At 33.3% G+C, this 16,887-nt stretch overlaps 1 protein-coding gene across 1 annotated transcript; it reads left to right on the forward strand.

Moving 5' to 3' along the window:
• The first annotated feature begins 7,706 nt into the window (after window positions 1–7,706).
• On the forward strand, window positions 7,707–12,119 carry LOC107853162 (protein PHLOEM PROTEIN 2-LIKE A8). Its single transcript, XM_016698167.2, has 4 exons — window positions 7,707–8,293; window positions 10,342–10,489; window positions 11,304–11,422; window positions 11,529–12,119. Exons 1-4 carry the CDS (start codon window positions 7,812–7,814, stop codon window positions 11,929–11,931), a joined length of 1,152 nt encoding a protein of 383 aa, XP_016553653.1. The 5' UTR covers window positions 7,707–7,811; the 3' UTR covers window positions 11,932–12,119.
• Window positions 12,120–16,887: the final 4,768 nt, after the last annotated feature.

Genomic DNA, 16,887 nt, shown 5'->3' on the forward strand with positions numbered 1-16,887 from the left:
AGCCCTACAACTAAGAGGTGTTACACTCCTCACACTAGAGAGAGAGTTTGTCTTCCATCAATAAACAACTAATGAGAAAAAGACCTAAAATGTTCTATTTATATTCTATTACAAGACAAGGCAAAATGACAATAATGCCTTTAAAGGAAGGGGTGGCCATGGAGTGCATTTGGACCCACTGAAGTGACCAAAATACCCTTAATAAAGATGACCGAATCATGATGCATTAAGTATTGTCCAAAATCGTGAGTCCTCAAGTCTTCGATGCTCCAAGCAATCTTCCACACACGGCCTTGCTTGTGCTCAAAACGGGTCTTCCTTGCATATTTTTGTGCCCTCGGGGTGACCAAGTCTTGAGCCTTTAAATGATGACCTCCAATCATGTCTTCGAAAATTAAGGTGGCCATTTGACTTGTATCATCCTTCCCTTCTTGAAAAGGATTCGACCTCGAATCCAAACCTTGAAAGAACAAAGAGAAGACGAACAAGCACCACATCTTCATCATATGAGGGTTAGAGTTAGTACAATAAACAACGTCAACATGACAAGGAGGTACACACTTGAGATATAACCACACGTCCTTTGTTACAATCACGGGGGACTTAGAAAAAAAATTACAAAGGAGTTGGCGAAAGGAATCACCATCAAGGGGTGGTGTCCTAATTGAAAGTAAATTCCACCTAACACATATAACAATATCACTCAAACAAGTGGAACCACCAAGAACTATCCATCCTTCACACCCTAAGAAGTTACTAGGATCGAATGGGAAATGTAACCAAGGGCATAGGTCTCGGCCACTCTCACTTTCCCCTAGAGTGTCATCCTCGAAATTAAGCAAGCCCTCTTTATCACTATTGAAAATATCATGAACTAAAAGAGGGTTGAGAAAGGTGCTCCATAAGTCAACTTCAAATAAAAAGTTCCCATGCATGCACTTACTACTAGTTTCAAAATTTTCACTAGAAATATGCCCAACATAAGAAACACATAAAGACGAAGTAGATGGCATTTCTAAGCACATATCACCTTCTCTTTCACAAGAGTTATCCCCGCATACGTACAAACCATCACGGGAAGCCAAATGACCACATTTAAAATCATCTTCACAAAGACAATCACAACTCGGGTTTTCTAAATATTCAAGCAAATCAAGATCATCTATCATTTTGCTCACCCTCACTAGTTGTTGGCAATTCACATACCAACGTAGACTTACCTTGTTTTTCACAAGGGTCAACTAGTGTGTGAATACTCTCGTCACTTGGTAATAGAACCTTAGTCAAGTTATAAGTGCTAGCACCAGATGGACACAAATCATTCTCATGAGGAGAATCAATTTCGCCATCTAAAGGATCAACTAGTGCTTGTGTACCTACAACAAGAGTTTGGTCCTCATGTGACCTAACAATATCAAGAGTATCACAAAATGAAGACTCATGCACTCCTACACTAGGTAAAACTGCAATTACATTCATATGAGTGCAGGGGATAACATTTTTACCTCGTAGCTCACATGAGCTATGGTCTTCATCTTGACGTGTGTTCGGGTAACCCACTTGCTCCCTTGGAACTCCCATATGATCCAACCTTTCATTATTACTTCTCATTGATGGGTAATGGCTTCAAGTTTAGCCAAAGTAGCACTTGAAGCCACGGGTTCCATCGTAATTGCACAAAAGAAAAGAACAAGTCTACAAAATAAAACACAAGTTAGTTCGAAACAACCTCACCACACTCTTACATACTTCATCGTTTCACACTTGGATTCACAAGTGTTGCAAGTCGGCTTGTAGTTCGTGATGAGTCGAGGGGTGAGTCTAATCCTTGGTCGGAATGGATTCTTTGTTTGAAGACTCAAGGAAATAATGTCCGAACTTGAACCAAGAAATTCTACGATTCAAAAATAAGAAAAACACAAAATAATGCTAACACGAACAAACGGGCATAAAAACTAACTAACAAGCTTGTAGGAGATTACTAGGTCGTCAATTAGTGTTTAAACCAACAAACGAAATGAAGAAACAATAAAATGAAACTAAGAAATCTAAAAGTTGAACTCAAAATGTTGTGTGAATGGTAATTTAGTGATGTGGTAGTCCACTATTGGCCTCGGTTTTATCAAAATTTTACTCTCCAATTTCAAGTCTTGATCAATCTACAATTTGGAAATGGTGGATTTGGTTAATGGAGGGAAATTTGGTCTTGGAGCTTCATTTTCAAGTTCAAAACAAGACTTGACCTTGTTGGTACTTTCTCCTTGAAACAATGTCCTTAAATCAAGGAAAATAGGTGAAAAGTGGTTGTCAAGTCTTTTGAGTGATGTGATCAAGTCTTTCACCAACAAGTACTACAACTTGGTCTTTCACCTTTTGTGGATCTAATGTTCACTTTTTGTTTTAACAAAAGATAAAAAGGGTGAAGAACCTTAAGAACACAACAAGTCCAAGAACAACAACAATTTCAGTTTCCAACTCCACTACAACAAGACCATCAAATCGGCCAAGGTTTAGGTAACAACAATATCCAACTCGGCCACACCTTGTTCACATCAACAACTTCAACAAGTTCAAGTTCAATCTTAGATTTGGACACTTTTTAGTGTTGATGAGAAAGAAACCAACACTAGAAACACTCTAAACAAACAAAAGACTACAAGTTCTAGACACACAACAAACAAATCTTGGCCAAGATAACAACAACCTAATTTTCGGCCAAGAACACAAAATGGACAGATTTGCACTTTTCTGGAAATTTTTTTTAGTTTTCAGCTTTTTTTTTCTGAATTTTCGTCCAAGAGAACCCAAGATTGGTAGTGTAGGAACACAACCAGCCTTGCTTTGATACCAAAATGATACAAGACTAAGTGTGTATCAAGAGATTTAAGCCAACACAAGAGCAACAAGCTAAACAACAAAGTGCTAGTGAATCAAAATAGGCCACTCACGGCTTCACTAGACTTTAGATTTAGTTTTGAGCAAGAAAAGAGATGAACACAAGAACAACAATGCTAGTGAATCGAAAGAGCCCCACACGGCTTTACTAGACTTCAAAGACCAACAACAATACAATGTTAATAAAAGAGATGGATAGATAGTTTGACATACAATATTCAAGAATCTAAGAACCCTAACCACATGTAAGGACCCTAATATTAATGAATGTTAACACAAAACTCTTACGTTGCCAAAAGAGGGACTTTACTCCCTAATCACCAACGTATCAAGCCAACGATGCAACACAAGTGATATCCATACTTGGGCATCCCTAGTTACGGATTGGTGGCTTTTCCAAGCCCTACAACTAAGGGGTGTTACACTCCTCACACTAGAGAGAGAGTTTGTCTTCCATCAATAAACAACTAATGAGAAAAAGACCTAAAATATTCTATTTATATTCTATTACAAGACAAGGCAAAATGACAACAATGTCCTTAAAGGGAGGGGTGGCCATGGAGTGCATTTGGACCCAATGAAGTGACCAAAATACCCTTAATGAAGATGACCAAATCATGACTCATTAAGTGTTGTACAAAACCGTGAGTCCTCAAGTCTTCGATGCTCCAAGAAATCTTCCACACACGGCCTTGTTTATGCTCAAAATGGGTCTTCCTTGCATATTCTTGTGCCCTCGGGGTGACCAAGTCTTGAGCCTTTAAATGATGACCTCCAATCATGTCTTCAAAAATTAAGGTGGCCATTTGACTTGTATCACCATGTTTCCAGTTTACTTTCACATTTTGCTAATAAATGAATTACACATATGATTCCAAGTTAAGAAGGCTCTCGGGCTTTCATGATTCGGGATGTCCATCGCGGCCAGGGCCTCGGTTCAAATTGTGACAGAGATATTCATAGGCCAAGCTCCAATAACTGTAAAAACAAGTGGGGCCTAAAATATTCTTTTGTCAAGCCTTACAAACCTCAAAATGACTAGTTAATCATTCTCTGTTGCATACATTTTGGTCGATTAATGTTTATGCTTTAGGATTTTTTCATTGAATATAATGCTATGACGGTTGATCTTCCTCAAAGATTCAAGGCACTAACTATTATGAACAAAATGTAAGAGAAAATAAATCAATTCTTATTGATTTATTTTAATTAATGATGTGGACCTCTGATAAGATGACACATGGCAAAGCAATTTTTGAAAAACCACCATTAATAAGTACTGACATGTATGAACCTATTTTATAATGGCAATGGCATAAACGAGCCAAACTTTTAGTGGATGACATAAATGAGCCATTTTCGATAGTTTGATGGTGTATTTGAGCCTTTTTCTCTTTGTTTTAATTAATGATGTAGACCTCTAGTAAGATGACACGTGGCAAAGTCGTTTTTGAAAAACCACCGTTAACAAGTAATGGAATGGATGAACCTATTTTGTAACGACGATGCCATAAACGAGTCAAACTTTTAACGGATAACATAAATGAGTCATTTCTAATAGTTTGATGGCATATTTGAGTCTTTTCCCTACCACTATTCTCTTTTAGAAGATAGTATAACAACAATCACCAAGTAATAAAAATGATACTCCTCCAGTTTATCTTTACTTGTTCATTTTTTATTGAGAAAAGGCTCAAATATGCCATTGAACTATCAGAAATGACTCATTTATGCATCCGTTAAAAGTTGGGCTCATTCATGCCATCGCTATTACAAAACTGGCTCATCCATGCCATTACTTTTAACAGCCGGTTTTTAGAAAATAATTTTGCCACGTGGTAGCATATTAGAGGTCCACGTCATTTTAAAAAAAAAAATATTTATTTTTTTAAAAAAATAAATTTTAAAAAAATTATAAAAAAATTATTATAAATATTTTTTTTATAAATATTTAAAAAAAAAAATTAAAAATCCCTCAACTTCCCAACCTTATACATTATATATTTATAAAAAAAATCTTATCCTAAAGAAAACTACCCCAATCATCCCCACCTTTTCCTCAACTCCCTCAACTTGCCAACCTTATACATTATATAGTACACCCACACAGCCACAAAGGGGGACATAGAAAAACACAAAGATAAGGGGAACGAATAGGGAGGATTAGGGAAACCAAAAGGACAAAAACAGGAAGAAAGGGAGAGGAACCTTGAAAAAAAAAACACGGAGTGGAAGAGAAAAACAAGAAAAGAGAAGAGTTAAGAAGAAAGGGAGTAACATTTGACAAAAACAAAAAGCAAATAACATAAATGGGTAGACAACGAGTTGGAGTTTGAGGTTTGGTTCATGGTTTCGAGTTCGCAGCTTCTTCTTTCTTTTGTTGGCAACTATTTTTCCAAAAGATAGCCCTTTACCTTTCTTTGAATAATATAATATCGTGATTATGCGAAATTCAATTCCAATATTATGAAGTGGAGTTACTCTTATTTTACATTTGTTGTTGTAATACTAGAGTATTCAAATCTTTGTTATGATTAAATTTGAAGTGAGATTTGATATAGTATATGATCCATGCATGCATGCATATAAACGATTATCAAAAAAGAATAAATGATACCGTACACATTCACACACAATACTTTACTACATACATTTTGCATGCATACACACAAAGAGGGTGAGAAAAGTAAGGAAAAGAGAATGCACCAACAGAAGAAATTGTTCACATTTTTGCATTCTTTTTCTTTCTTTATCATGTACTTTTTGAAGTGTTAAGAATGATTAACCATTTAAGGTCTTTGAATTTATCATTTTAATATAGTCACCTTTTTCATTTGGCAAAATATGACAAGAATACGGTTCCGTCCTTTATTATCATTGCATATAAGGACTAGCAATGGTTATGATGAACTAGAATTTCATGTTTGAATATTTTGGATTCATGTATAAATAAATACCTAGAAGATTGGTCAAATATATCTATATAATTATTTTTAAAAATAAGAATCCAGAAAAAACATGAACATTAGTTATATACAAAATTTATTATTCGTTATTTGATAAATAAAATCATAGAAATATGTAATCTATAAACTTCGTAACCAACACCATTTTAAAAAAGAATTAAATAAAAAATTATTAAAAAAATTATAAATATTTAAAAAAAAAATAAAAAAAAATAAAAATGATGTGGACATCTAATATGCTGCCATGTGGAAAAGCTGTTTTCTAAAAACCGGCTGTTAAAAGTAATGGCATGGATTGGTCAGTTTTGGTACGACGATGGCATGAATGAGCCCAACTTTTAACGGATGGCATAAATGAGTCATTTCTGATAGTCCAGCGGCATATTTGAGTTTTTTTTTTCTTTTTTATTTGACATACTACTTAAAACATAAAGTAAAAATAAAATAAACATAAAATAATAAATTATTTCAAATAAAATTGGACGGCTATTTTTGTAGTATAATACTAGATAATATATAGTAGTAAGGGTAAAATAAATATAAAATGATAAATTATCTCATATAAAGTTTAACAATTATTTTTAATATATTGGACAAGTAAAAATAGAAAGGGTAACCACAACCTAAAATGAAGAATCCAATGAGAGTTCATCTAGAAGTAGTTATTAGCTGATTGTGACATAACAAAAATCAACAATCCAATTAGAGTTGTTTAGTAGTATTTACTAGTTGATTATGACATAACTAAAATCAAATCAATTAATTAATTAATTAAAAGACCAAATCAAATCGAGTGACATATATATTTGAATTGATTTGGTATTGAACCAAAAAAAAAAATAGTCAAAAAAACTGGCATTTAATATGATTATTATTGTTTGAATTATTGTTACCTATTATTTTATAATGTATCCTATTATTTTGATGAGGTCATCATCAATATGGTGTTTAAAGGGTGGACAATTAGAATAATACTGAATGTGATGTATTCGAAAGATTGAAATTAGTAATATCAAAATCAATACATGCATTATTTTCTCTAATGCATTTTGATTTTCAACCATCACTTGTCATGACGTCTGTGGACTCATATTTAGGATAGGTACGAGCTCAAAGTGCACAGAAAGTCAGTAAACATCTCACAACAACAACACAACCAAATATATTAAATTTGGTCAGGGTGGGGTGGGAAGGGATGGAATGTGTGGGGGTTGGGGGTGGGGCGCGGATGCAGACACGACACTATCAACCAAATGTAATGATCATTTCCGTACTAGGTTGAATTACTGTTGTAACACCTAAAGATGTTGGAAATTTCTGATAAGTTGAACGTGGACCACTTCACAATACCTGTTGCAGAGCCAATAACCATAAGTCAATAAATATATTAAAATAGTCTATTATAAGTAGTACTAATATAATGACTTTTTGGCCAAGGGCCAAGTCAAAAGTCTTCTTGCATGTTTCCCTAATGTAATTTCTCTCAATAATGAAAAATAATAGGGTACATTTTTTTTTTTAAGACTTCAAATACTCTTCTTTTCGATTTTTCTTGGCCCTGCACGAAAATAATTATTTCATTTTACTTGTTCATTTTAGCAAATCAACACAATTTTTATTATTTCTTTCCTTTACTACCCTTTGTAATAAATGGCTATATAAAGCACCAGTAGTCAAATATAACCTTTCAAAACATCATTAATAAATTAGTTTAGTAAAATATATCTAATTAAGCTTTCTTAAGGAGTGCGTCAGATCAAAATTAATCAAGTAATATGAAATGAAAAAAGTAGGAACATGATAAGAAGTTTCCATTTAGACTATGAATAATGAATTAGTGAAAAGGTGAATTCTTGCTCTTTATAAGTTGACATTTGTGAAGTCTTGATGTGTATTAAGTTGAGAATTTGCCTGTTTTTTTCTTTAGCAATTACTTAGTAGTCTTCAACAATGTCTCACACTTTTTCATCTTCCAAAATTTGCAAGTATGATGCTTTTTTGAGTTTTAGAGGTGAAGATACACGTAAAAGTTTTGTGAGTCATCTCTATAATGCTTTAGTACAAAGAGAAATAGATGTTTTTAAAGACGATGAGCGTCTGGAAACAGGAAAATCAATTTCTTATGAACTACCAAAAGCCATAGAAGAGTCTAGATTTGCTATTGTGATATTTTCCGAAAGCTATGCATCATCAAAATGGTGTTTAGACGAGCTTGCACACATCATAAAATGTCGAAATGAATTGAATCAAATTGTAATTCCTATTTTTTACAATGTGAATCCATCAGATGTAAGTCATCAAAATCCCCCTTTTGCTAATTGGTTTTCCAAATACGAAGAAAAATACAAAGATGATATCGAAAAGGTTCAAAGATGGAGGGATGCACTTGCAGTGTCTGGAAAAATAGCAGGGTACCATTTACAAAATTTCAAGTAAGATTTCTTTCTTTTGCGGTCTATTAATTTGATTGGATAAAAAAGGGCAGCTCGGTGCACTAAAGCTATCGCTATATGCGGTGTCCGGGGAAGGGCCCCACCACAAGGGTGTATTGTAAGCAGCCTTACCTTGCATTCTACCAGAGGCTATTTTCAAGGCTTGAACCCGTGACCTCCTGGTCACATGGAAGTAACTTTACCAGTTACTCCAAGGCTCCTCTTCCTTAATTGGATACAAAGTTTAATTATGAAATAAAAGTAGACCTTGTTTGTGGTTTTAAACTTGTCAGGTAGAATATTCAAAAGAGACACTCTTATGGAAAAATAATAAAGGAAAAACTAAGACATTTAAATTGGGAGAGAGTAGTACTTTTATAGCCCTCGTGGATAATTCAAGAAACATAGTGTTTTTACTTTTGTGTAAGAAGAACTAAGAGTGATAAAATAAGGTATGAATCATAAAAGAAAGCATATAGTTTCATTGTTCTAATTTATGTCACACACTTTTTTTTAATACGTCCCAATGATTTTGAGCCTATCTCAACCTCAAAAGTGAGACCAAGTACCCATTCTTCTTCCGATTGGGACTCTTAACACTCCGCCGCACGTCCAGACCTTGTTATGTCACACATTTTTTTAGTACATCCTGTTGGTGTAATATACCACAAATTACAATATTACAGTTGAAATAATAAAATGAACAAAAACAACGAAGAAAATAATATAATCTTTTTCTTGGCTGAGTCGCAAATATCTCAGCTTTCTTTAAGGAGATTCAAGTCCACTACAGCATAATCTACACCGATTATCCAGCAGTATATCTCGTGACTTGTCCCCTCCAGGATACAACAGCCCATCAACGATGTACAACTCAAATAATTTTGGATTAGTTAAAGAGTCCAAAGCTCCGCCATAAGAACACCTTTCTTCAATATATATTTACTTTCTTTGTATAGTGAATGTAGTTAAAGACTCAGAATAATTTCCTTGTCTCAATTCTTTCTTTCACTAATATAATAACTCTCTTTTATATAATGAATATAGTTGTAGACTTAGAATATTTTCTTTCTCTCAACTCTCTCTTTCACTATTACATACTATAATCTTTTTTCACACTTATCATATTTTCTTGTACATTCTACATCAACACAAAGCAAGAAGAACCACTATTTATAGTTGTAGAATTCTTCTATGTAATGAATATGATGAATGAGGGGTACTAATGTAGGTAGATGAATAGTGTTGATGTTACATAAGTTAAATGAAAGTAATAACCGTGGAGTTACAAGAACTAATGACCTTGAGAGTTACAAGAACTAATGGTCATATGAGTTACAAGAACTTATTGTCATCTTTATCACAATTCATACCCACTGACACAAAACTATAATGTGGTGAGTTACAAGAATAATGACACAATTTTCTTCATTTTATGCCTACTAATTGTCATGCACTTTAATATTTTTATTTTAATAATAAAACGCACCAACACGTCCCAATGTAAAAAATGAATCTTGGGCCTTACTCAACCTCAAAAGCGACCAAGTACCATTCTTCTTCTGATATGGGATTCTTACCACTCCGCCACACGCCAAGACCTTATTAACTGTAGCGTGAACAAAATAATATGGGGATCCAATATCGGTGAACAAAGAATTGAATGGATCTGGCTCTGATATCATGTATTAGAATGGATCTTGAGCCTAACGCATCCTCAAAAGCTAACTCATGAGGGGAGAATTGCCCAAGTCATATAAAAAGACCAAGTACTCATCCTTCTTCCGATGTGGGACTCTTAACACCCAAAAAGTATCATATTTTCATACTTAGAAAAAAATTACCTATAAAAATTCTTTCTACCCTTTATGAAATGATTTATTGCCACATAAATGTCAATCGTTTGTTTTACACCACAAATCTAAAAGTCGCTCTTTTCTTCTTAAAATTTGTGTCAAGTCAAACAGTATCATACAACTTGAAACAAAGGGAGTATTTGATTTCTAAAGTTTGATCTAAATAGTTGTTATTTTCATTGTAACATTTAGGGATGAGGCAGATTGCATCAAAAAAGTTGCTGACAGAATAATGTCATTATTGCGTATGGAATTCGATGAGGACGACGATGAAGTTTATTCCGTTGGAAAAAGTGGTACAGGCGTTAACTCTCCGATTCTTCTTGATGGAGGCAAACTGGTAGTGTTTCTTTTATAATTTGAATCCTCTTAGTGAAATTCGATATCTATTTGCCACGTACAAAAAGCAGAGGGGTGAGTCCTTAAATATACCAAAATATTTATTCGCCCTTGACATATGACCACAGCCAAAATTAATCTTTTAAATATGTTATTTTGGCAAATATTAGAATATATAACTAATTGCCAATGAAAAAGGACGAATGTCTATGTGTACCGTGTATGGGAGCTAGGACATGTGCAAGTCATGTCAAGTGGGCAGGGTCAGGCCATGACCGGCAGTGGCGGATCTACATGCATACAAGGGTTTATCCGAACCTCCTTCGTCGGAAAATTTTATTATTTTTACATAGTAAAATTTTTTTTTATGTATAAATAGTAGAGGCTGAACCCCCTTCGACTAGTCCGTATATGTACTAGTGAACCCCATCACTGAAAATCCTGAATCCGCCCCTGATGACCAGCCTAACCCCCGATAAGAAAGGACCAATGACTCGCCCGCCCCATGCATAAGGGTTGTTGGGTGATCTGGTCTAGACCACCCAACATGCACGAGAGTTGGAGTAATTGTTTCGCCTTATGGCTATGGATGTGTTTTATGGTGGAATGTGCACGCGGCCAGTTGTAGCTGGTCATGACAAGTGAGTTGGGTTGGGTCGTGATAAGCCCAATCAGACATAGTAAGAATAAGCCAGTTACTAACCTGGCCCATTCATAAGGCCGGGTTCGTTGTTGAGTGGTCTACAGGACCTTTTTCGATTTGTTAATTTTCTACTTTCTGATGGTTTATGTTTGCGATTTGATCTGTCAAATAGAGTATTTCGCTGGATAAGAAGACGAGGAAGAAATGTTTTATGGTACCAGCAAGGGGACTTGATATTGAATGGGGTAATAATCCAGAGCATTGGGAATGGTTATCTCATCCGGATTCCAGGTTTAATATTTTTCGCGATATATTCCATATACTAGTATAAATTTCGAAAGAAATTACCTTATTACATGTAATAATTGAGCAAGCTAAGGTTAAAAATTTTTTGTAGATTCGCGGAAGTGGCTAAACTCAAGTGCGTCTATTGGCTTGATATTCAAGGCAAAATTGAAACTCGAATACTATCAAAAAGAACCAAATATGTTGCTTATCTAGTATTCAAATTGGAGGACAAATTTCATGGACTTGAAACTGTTAATGCAGTTGTTAGATTTGTTGATTCTATGAGTGTCAAAGAGGCCGAAAAACGAGCTAGTGTTGTGCATTTTTCAGGACGAGGACCTAGAGCGACGCTACCTTTTAGAAGAGGTGATGGATGGATGGAATTAAAAATGGGAGATTTTTACAATGATGCAGGAGAAGATGGAGATGTTGATGCGCGATTGATGGAGACTAGGCGTCTTGATGAAAAAGCTGGGCTCATTGTTCAAGGAGTGGAGTTTCGTCCGGAATGAAGAAGAGAAGAATCATCCTCTTATATTATGCCTTTTTGTTTTTGTCTCATTATTTTTATATATGGTCCTTCTCGAGGAATGTATTGTATTGATTGAGAGAACTGAATTTGATTAGACTATGTGCAGTTCATAATAAGGTCTATCTTTTAAATATTTAATATGATTCTACAAGATTTAGTTTCGTTCAAGTGTCAGACTTTCTTTGCTTGGATATCTAGTTGGTTAAAAAAGTTCATGTACTATAACGGAGTGAGTTAATGCACACATGCATTTGATTGTTATGATAGCATATGAATATAAGAAGAACATATTGATCGTGCAAAAAAGTGCTCATGAATACATAATTCTTCAAGTATTTTTTGTTTTTATTATTTTTTTTTTCAATAACTTTAAGCTGGCTTTTAGTTGATATGAGTAAAAGTACATGATATGGAGTTTGGTATACCAAACTTACATTTGGTGCTCGATAAGCACGTAGCAAAAGAGTAAGCCTAAACAAAAGCAAGTGAAGAGCTACTGACCAAGCTGTCTAAGGGGTTTCAAAAATAATGATAGCATCTTTTGTTCTTTTTGATCTAAAGATGGCCAAATCCATTCTATCTAGATTTACAAGGCCTCGAACTTGTCCAGGAAGGTTAGAAAAGGAGTTATACATGGTTTGCATATGTTGTGTGACTGATTGCGACAAGCTTATCAGCTGGTTGATTTGCTTCTCTAAGACGATGATGGATGGTAAAACCATGCCCTTCAACTAATTTCTGTATCTTCATTACAAGAATATACATTTTTCAAGCAGGGGCAGCTCTACCCTTTGGAGAAAAAGGTGGGTTGCCTTATGCCCCCAAATTTGAGGGGTCTCATTGTTTTTAGTAATAATAAATTATAGATTCAACAAAACAAAATATTAAATATTATTTAGACAAAAAATAAATTTTTTATATAAAAGAATTTAGAAGGAGTTTGATATATCTAGTCCAGATTATTATGTCTCAAGAAATTAATGTCCTGACTATATTATTAATAAAAAAAAATATTAGAAGAAATATATAATTTTAAAAGTAAACTTTATAAAAATAATTATTTTTTCTTGAAATGTTAAGACCTCGATTCGATTTTTCTTGAAATGTTAAGACCTTATATATATATATATATATATATATATATAAAATCGATCGAAAGGCTTGGATCAATTGAAGCAACCTAGCTGATCGCTGGATAAATTTTAAGTTTATGATATTTGAGGTTAAGTGTATATTTATGTATTTTACTAATTAAATATATATAAAGTTTAGTGATGCACTTAATGAAGTAAGATATTTTGATAAAAATCATGTGATTTTGATAAAAGAGGGGCAATACTATAAAGGCAGTCCAGAGTATTAAATTCTCTCTATTTGCGAAGAATAGTCAAATCACAAGAGTCTATTTATATATAACATTATCTTGAATTTCTGCAAAAAAAGAAAAAGATTGTGAATCAAACTGATGATCTCTTAATCACATGACAATAACGGAATTTAATTATCAGTTACGTCAAAGCTTCCTTTCAACAACATTACACTATATTAAAAAAATGATCTAGGGGAACCGACTATTAAGTCTCAAGATCTTTTGATAAAAATTGTATTACAAGGGCAGTTAGGTGTACTAAGCTTTCGCTATGTGTGGGTTTCAGAGAATGGTCGAACCACAAATTTCTATTTTACGCGGTTTGACGTTATATTTTTACAAGAGAACTATTTTCACGGATCAAACTCATGATATCCTAATCATATGATAATAATTTTATCAGTTACATCAAGATTTCTGTAATTCCAAACAATATTACATTATTTTTAAAAAAAAATAATCTAAATGAATCGATTATTAGGTATCTTTATATTATGACGACTTTGAAACTTCATGCTTTCCTCTATTGTAGAATTTTTCTTAGCAAAACTCGCACGGAGTACGAATAATTCAACAACTTTGAAATGTGAGCTTATTAAAGGACTTTGAGAATTATATTTTTAAGTAATTAATGTCATAAAATTAAAATTAATTTTGTAAATTAAAGGACTAGAAAATCAAGTGAACGTTGAAGAGATAACTAGATATTGCTTTCTCTGTCCAAAAATACTAGTTACATTTTGCTTTTTGAAAATCAATTTAACTAATCACCGGAGCTAAATAAATCATATTAATCCATGCAATAACAATATATATAGTGTAGTCCGACAAGTGGCCGAGTTAGAGGAGGATAGAATGTTCGCAAGATTGTTTTCAATAGACCCTCAGCTCAAAATAAAATGTGTTTGAAACAGGAATGAAAGAAAAATACGACAACAATATAGCAAGATAAAAAAAAATAAAGCAATAGCTCTAATATTATTTTAAAATAAAATTATGATGTTCAAAAGATATAAAGCAAATTTTTCTTATATCAATTATTTGGTGAAAATATACAACTTAATGTTGACTAAAATTCATATAATTTGACTATGGAAAGGCAAAATGTTACTACTATCTTTATACAAAGAAAATATGTATAATAAAGAGTAAAGCATTTAGTAGCCTCTTGAACTAGGACCAAATTTGCTACGACACACTCCAATTTTACAGTCCGCAGAAGTCCTATTACCCCTTGAACTAAATTTTACCGTATTTTTTTCATCCTTTTTAGCTGACGTGACACCTTTTGTCAACATTTTTAGTTGACGTTGTACCTTTGATGTGTTCCTCATTTTATGTAATAAAGGTGTCACGTCAGCACAAATGGGTGACAAAAATACTCTAAAATTGAGTTAACGAGGGTGATAGAGTCCTTGTGAAGTTGAAGTGTATCGTAACAATTTTGGCCATAATTCGGGACTACTAAATGCTTATCTCAATGATAAATATACAAAGTTTGTATATTTATGTGGACCATGAAATTTTACGTGGATACATTTTAACAATGATCTTCCAATTAATATTATTATCATCATTTTTGGAAAATGATTGAGTAGATGTAAGATGCCACATTCAATGCATGAAATATATAGAAAACTGAGAATTTAGTCTTGTTGGACAAGCAATTAAATTAATTTAAGAGTTTGATTGACTAATGTTACATCAACTATTTAATTGATATACTTTTCCTAGCATAAATTAAATTTATTGCTTGTTCCACAGTCCATTCAAAAAAATATCTTTCGTAGATTATTTTTAGTTTAAGGGGTTAAGTGAATTGGAGGTTTGGGCCACAGGTGACAAATGAGTTTTAAAATTAGGTGTAGGTGACACAAGTCTTAATAATTGTGTAGAGGTGACAATTACTTAATTATGGTTTAAGAAAGTTTAAAAAATTTTAAAATAACCCACAAGTTTTTAAATTTACACTTTGATTCAAATATTAGTTAATATATAACGGGGAACGAAGGGAAAAAAGATGTCTTTTTCTCTCCCTTACTCCGTGGTTATTTTCTCTCTCTTCGCGATATTTGTTGTTCATTGTTGCTGCTGCTTTATTCATCATCTTTTGATTCATTATCATCATCTTATACTTCATTATCAATTTCATATTCTTCTTGTTGACCATTGTTGTTGTTGTTGTTGTTACCTCAACTGCTGCTCTTTGACCAAATTCTTATGTCAAATTTTGTTTCGTAAATCACTTTCAACTTTGAAATTTACTTGAGAGGAGACTTTGGTAAGTCAGATTACGCTTTTTAGTTGAATCTGGGTAACTGCTAGTGTTGTTTTTACAACAATAGTTTGCACGCGAACATGAATGCAATATAAGAGCAATCTGTTTAAACAAATCCATTAACTGCGGCACCGGATAAATGTTCTGTTGTAACAGTAGACTCATATTGAATTCATGTTTAAGGGTTCTAGGTGCCCGTAATATGATTATGAATCGAATAGATGGGAATTCTGTTGCACCAAATTAGTAATTTGTTTCAACAGATAAATAATCTGTTTCAACAGATAAATAATCTGTTTCATCAGATTACTAATATGTTTCGAACAACAAAATACAGCTCTTGTCACACACAAAACGTAACAGATAACTCATATGTTCTTGCTATTGATACTGGAATCAAATTATTCCTTAATTGTAGACATGTCATTCGTTAAGAAATAGAAATATACAGCACGAAAATTAAATAAAAAATAAAAAGTCAAGTGCATCAAACATAATTTTTTATAAAACAAACAAAAAAAATACATAGATAACAGAAAAAAAAGATTAATTATTATTATCATCATTATTATTTGTATGGCCAGCCGACCAATTTTCAAAGGGCAGCAGCAGCGCCCTCTGCAGCCTGCGGATCTCCCGCAGCATCCTTACTCTGACGGCGGCCAACTCCCAATACAGGTCATGAACCTCCTTCTACAGTTCCCTCATGGCGTCTCATAAAATAGCGACATCCCACACAGGATCAGCCATATCTAAAAAACGCATAAGTTGACAAAACACACACGTAAACACAAAAGTAAAGAAAAGAAAGAATTCAAATGTAATGTAATACAACATATATTTACACAAAAATCAAGAAAAAAACTTATCAGAGACAGGAAAAAGCTATCAAATCCTTGAGAAAGTAGTTGAAGGTGTAACAAGAGCGAGGAATAAATAATGTGCAGTAGAACGAACGATTGAGTAAGGAGGGATCTATTTATAGAGGATTGAACTTGAATGATTTAGGCAAAAAATCGCAACTGTTCACCTCCATTTATTAATGACAATCTTGATTAATGTAAGAAGTTATGACTTAATTAAATTAATCAATATTATGATAAGTCATGACTTTTTAGCTTTATTATTATTAATAATTAGTTCTTTTCAGGAACCATTTTTTTTTTACACTGAGATGGACATAGATAATATATTTGTTGCATCAGATAAATCATCTGTTACAACAGATATATCATGATTTGAAACAAATAGATAACATGTTGCATAAGATAATATATCTGTTGCAACAT

This window comes from Capsicum annuum, chromosome 12, assembly GCF_002878395.1.
Source record: "Capsicum annuum cultivar UCD-10X-F1 chromosome 12, UCD10Xv1.1, whole genome shotgun sequence".
Lineage (NCBI taxonomy): Eukaryota > Viridiplantae > Streptophyta > Magnoliopsida > Solanales > Solanaceae > Capsicum > Capsicum annuum.

Excerpts from the sequence above, each read along its gene's own strand:
- LOC107853162 (XM_016698167.2), top strand. The coding sequence starts at position 7,812 with ATGTCTCACACTTTTTCATCTTCCAAAATTTGCAAGTATGATGCTTTT. Across the intron at positions 10,490-11,303 it reads TTCTTGATGGAGGCAAACTG|AGTATTTCGCTGGATAAGAA; the intron begins GTAGTGTTTCTT and ends TCTGTCAAATAG. Across the intron at positions 11,423-11,528 it reads TTATCTCATCCGGATTCCAG|ATTCGCGGAAGTGGCTAAAC; the intron begins GTTTAATATTTT and ends AATTTTTTGTAG.